The sequence below is a fragment of the Schistocerca gregaria genome, chromosome 9, assembly GCF_023897955.1.
Source record: "Schistocerca gregaria isolate iqSchGreg1 chromosome 9, iqSchGreg1.2, whole genome shotgun sequence".
NCBI lineage: Eukaryota > Metazoa > Arthropoda > Insecta > Orthoptera > Acrididae > Schistocerca > Schistocerca gregaria.
In genome coordinates, this window is record NC_064928.1 from 215,320,963 (window position 1) to 215,325,227 (window position 4,265).

The following is a 4,265-nucleotide window of genomic DNA, read 5'->3' on the forward strand; positions in this document are numbered from 1 at the left end:
CCTATCGCGATTTCGGTTTATCGTATCGCGACATTGCTGCTCGCGTTGGTCGAGATCCAGTGACTGTTAGCAGAATATGAAATCGGTGTGTTCAGGAGGGTAATACGGATTGCCATGCTGGATCCCAACGGCCTCGCATCACTAGCAGTCGAGATGACAGGCATGTTATCCGCATGGCTGTAACTTATCCTTGACGCTACATCACAGACAGGAGCACCTGCGATGATGTACTCAACGACGAACCTGGGTACACAAATGGCAAAAAGTCATTTTTTCGGAAGAATTCAAGTTCTGTTTACAGCTTCATGATGGTCGCATTCCTGTTGGGCGACATGGCGGTGAACGCACATTGGAAGCGTGTATTCGTTATCGCCATACTGGCGTATCACCTGGCGTGATGGTATGGGGTGCCATTGGTTACACGTCTCGGTCACCTCTTGTTCGCAGGTGGCGCAGTGGTTAGACACTGGACTCGCATTCGGGAGGACGACGGTTCAACCCCTCGTCCGGCCATCCTGCTTTAGGTTCTCCGTGATTTCCCTAAATCGCTCCACGCAAATGCCGGGATGGTTCCTTTGAAAGGGCACGGCCGAGTTCCTTACCCATCTTTCCCTAATCTGATGAAGCCGATGACCTTGCTGTCTGGCCTCCTTCCCCAAACCAACCCAACCTCTTCATTCGATCCCTGCGAAACACTGCATTTCAGCAGGATGATGCACGACCCCATGTTGCAGGTCCTGTACTGGCCTTTCTGGATACAGAAAATGTTGGACTGGTGCCCTGGCAAGCACATTCTCCGCATCTCTCACCAATTGAAAGCGTCTGGTCAATGGTGGCTGAACAACTGGCTCGTCACAATACGCCAGTAACTACTCTTGATGAACTGTGGTATCGTGTTGAAGCTGCATATGCAGCTGTACCTGTACACGCCATCCAAGCTCTGTTTGACTCAATGCCCAGGCGTATCAAGGCCGTTATTACGGCCAGAGGTGGTTGTTCTGGGTACTGATTTCTCAGGATCTATGCACCCAAATTGCGTAAAAATGTAATCACATGTCACTTCTAGTATAATATATTTCTCCAATGAATACCCATTTATCATCTGCATTTCTTCTTGGTGTAGAAATTTTAATGGCCAGTAGTGTATGAAAACGAAAATCACTAAATATGGCATGTTAGCTTCGCAAACACTGAAATCAACATGGCACAACCGCAAAATCGTGACATTCAAAAATAAGTAAATAAAAGTTAAATATTTGTGACAATTAAGATTATCAATTTAAATGCAGTTCGTTTCACTCGCAGCAATCTAAACTGTGTTGTTAGTGTTGCTATCAGACGAAACGTCGGTCGTCTGGCCACACTTGGTTCTGTGATTGCTCTGGGAGATGATTCATGGAAATACAACAGATGAAATATTAGCCCATTTTGTTACATGACTGATAAAAAGTTTTAATTATCTTGATATTGTCCATTGCACAGGAGTGCTTGACAATTCGCAACTGTCATTCACTATAAAAGATCACTAATTCACAAATGTTCTCTTGAAGCACAACATTCAACACTTACAAAAGTACATTTCCATCTCAGACTTGAATAAACCTTTAGTCCTACTCGATGATGTTGACTGCATAAGCTGTCACTAACTTGGACAGAGTCCTTCCATCCTCGGCTCTATATTAACCTCTGAATGACGGCGCTGCTGTGTTGAGAGAGGAGGAGGGGGGGGGGGGGGGGGGGCGACTCCCTTCTTCGGCCTCTCACATTCGCCGTTGCGGACTGCAGCAAGTCGTCGCTAATGTCTGTGGTATCGATGCGCGTTGCCGAATTTGAAGAAGCATCGCAGTCTCTGGACGACACCACAATGAGAACTCAACCTGACCACAACATAGGTCACGAGTCCTGTACTGTGACAGGTTGATGCAGCCAGATGATTGTTGGCTGACAAGGCAAAAGCAGAAGTCGCCACGTCGATTTCAGTGTTTGCGAAGGTAAAATTCCATATTTCGTGCTTTTCGAATTTATGTTTCCGTATTACGAAAATGCATCAGTTTTGGTAATGTATATTTGTCCAGTGAATACTCGTTTATCATCTGCATTTCTTCTTGCTGCAGCAATTTTAATGGCCAGTAGTGTATGTGTATAGAAACTGGTGCCGTTCTCAATTCATTTTCTCAAAATTTGGAGTAAGGTCTTTTAAAAACTGTGTCAATCGAAGCAGTTGCTCATTACGGAACGCTGAATGTTTACAGCGGGTGGCTTGCACCACGCGTCAGCAGCCGCGGCAGCGTCGACCCCGTCCTCGACGACGGGAAGCTGCGGGGGCGGCGTGGCGTCCTCGGGGGCGGCGTCGTCGTCCTCATCGTCGACGCTGAGCCGCGAGGAGCGGCGGCGGCGCCGGCGGGCGACGCAGAAGTACCGCACCGCCCACGCGACGCGCGAGCGCATCCGCGTCGAGGCGTTCAACGTGGCCTTCTGCGAGCTGCGGCGGCTGCTGCCCACGCTGCCTCCGGACAAGAAGCTCTCCAAGATCGAGATCCTCAAGCTGGCCATCTGCTACATCGCCTACCTCAACCACGTGCTCGACGTCTGACCCGAAGCGCAAGGCGCCGCGGGCGAGGCGCGCTAGCGTGCGCTGCGCGGCTGCCTACCCCGCAGGGGCTCGCTCTCCCCTGTCGCGCGTGCGAGTAAGAAGGCGGGTGCGCGGTGCGTTCTGCGAAGCGAGGGACCGAGAATACGTCGTGGCGTCACCAGTAGAGCCGTCGCATATCGTGTGTGTTCATTGGTGTGTTACGAGTATGCCGCAAGACTCCGCTTCGGTACTGCCTGAAACATTCTGCTACATTATTTCTCCCCCTCAAGCAGTTTGTGCCGACTCGACAGTATTCGTATTCATCCGATATCTCTGTTTCAGTGAAGGCACTCAGTAGTGATACAGAGTCTCTTGCTTACCTTCACGTCCGCGGATCAGGCCGAGTTTTCTTCCAATTCCTAGATACAGATAAATTTCATTAGCCCTGCGAATCCAAAAGTGATGCGCGAGCAATAGATGGTGTGCGATGTGCGGCATATTTATGCATCCGACATCAGTTAGTTCGACCTTTCTACGTTTTAGAAAGTATTTGTCTCGATTGTATCCTGCCAATCCAGAAAGTTTCGAGACTGGAATAACAAAATGAAAAAAAAATAGAGATGATTTAAGATACTGGTTTTAATACTTCAGATGTTAAGTTGAACAGAAGGGTTCAGTTCCATGGCTGTCTTCGTGGAGGGTTTTATTGGCTGTTTCTTTCTTCAGTAACTGCATCTTAGTGGATAGGGAGTTGTGGGTTGCCTCATGTTTAAAACTCATGCAGTAGAGTTGCCTCCTGTCTAGGTCCAGGGAATGGTATGTGGATCTAAACGGACAGCCATCAGAGGTTGATCTTACTGTACCACTGTGTTGTTCATCTGTGCATTGAGAGTTTGTGTGTGCACACTATTGAGTGGTACAGGTGCAGCATATTCCACAGTAGAGTAGACTAGTCCAAGTGTTGATCTGCGAAGCGTGTCAGCTGCGGAGCACCAGGTTATTCCACATATCTTATGCAGGATGTTGTTTCTAACTCTTATGTTTGCAGCAGTGTTTTCCAGATACTTCTACGCCACTGTCCGGTCCAATGTAACCTTTACATGTTTTCGGTGCAGACTGTGGTGAAGTAGTCTGTCACCAAAGTAGACGTGGGGCTGTCTCTGTGCCACTCTGTTGCACTAATGAAAGAAAGCCGTCTCTATCCTGGTGGCGTTCGGTTTCAGTCTTCTAGTATTGTCACATCAGTTCTTTAGATGACTTTCTTTCTCCAAGATTTCGACGTCCCTCTGCCAGCACCCAGTTTTCGACGTATCGAAACTGAAACATCCCTATACAAAAATTATGAATGACAGTGTTGGAAAAACTCTTACGTTATTTGATTTTCAAGCAGCTGAGCGAAACTCAACGTACTCAGACAGATTTCTCTTTACTTATTCTGATCATCACTAAACTGACACACAATATTTTTAGCGCAACGCAGTCTGACTTTCAATAATCCCTACAAAAGAGTGGCCCTGGCTAACAATAACCTATACCTTTCATGAATCACTTACCTCACAAAAATCTTCGTTACTCGAACTACTGCAATACAGCGAGCGCCAGCTGACTGTAATGTGGCACACACACACACACACACACACACACACACACACACACATATATATATATATATATATATATATATATATATATA

At 47.4% G+C, this 4,265-nt stretch overlaps 1 protein-coding gene across 1 annotated transcript; it reads left to right on the plus strand.

The window, feature by feature from the left end:
* Positions 1-1,729: 1,729 nt before the first annotated feature.
* LOC126292025 (helix-loop-helix protein 1-like) lies at positions 1,730-2,739 on the plus strand (the record flags this gene model as incomplete). Its single annotated transcript, XM_049985821.1, has 2 exons — positions 1,730-1,754; positions 2,370-2,739. Coding segments are annotated over 2 exons (249 nt in total), but the record flags the coding sequence as incomplete, so codon positions are not given.
* Between the last annotated feature and the right edge of the window lie 1,526 nt (positions 2,740-4,265).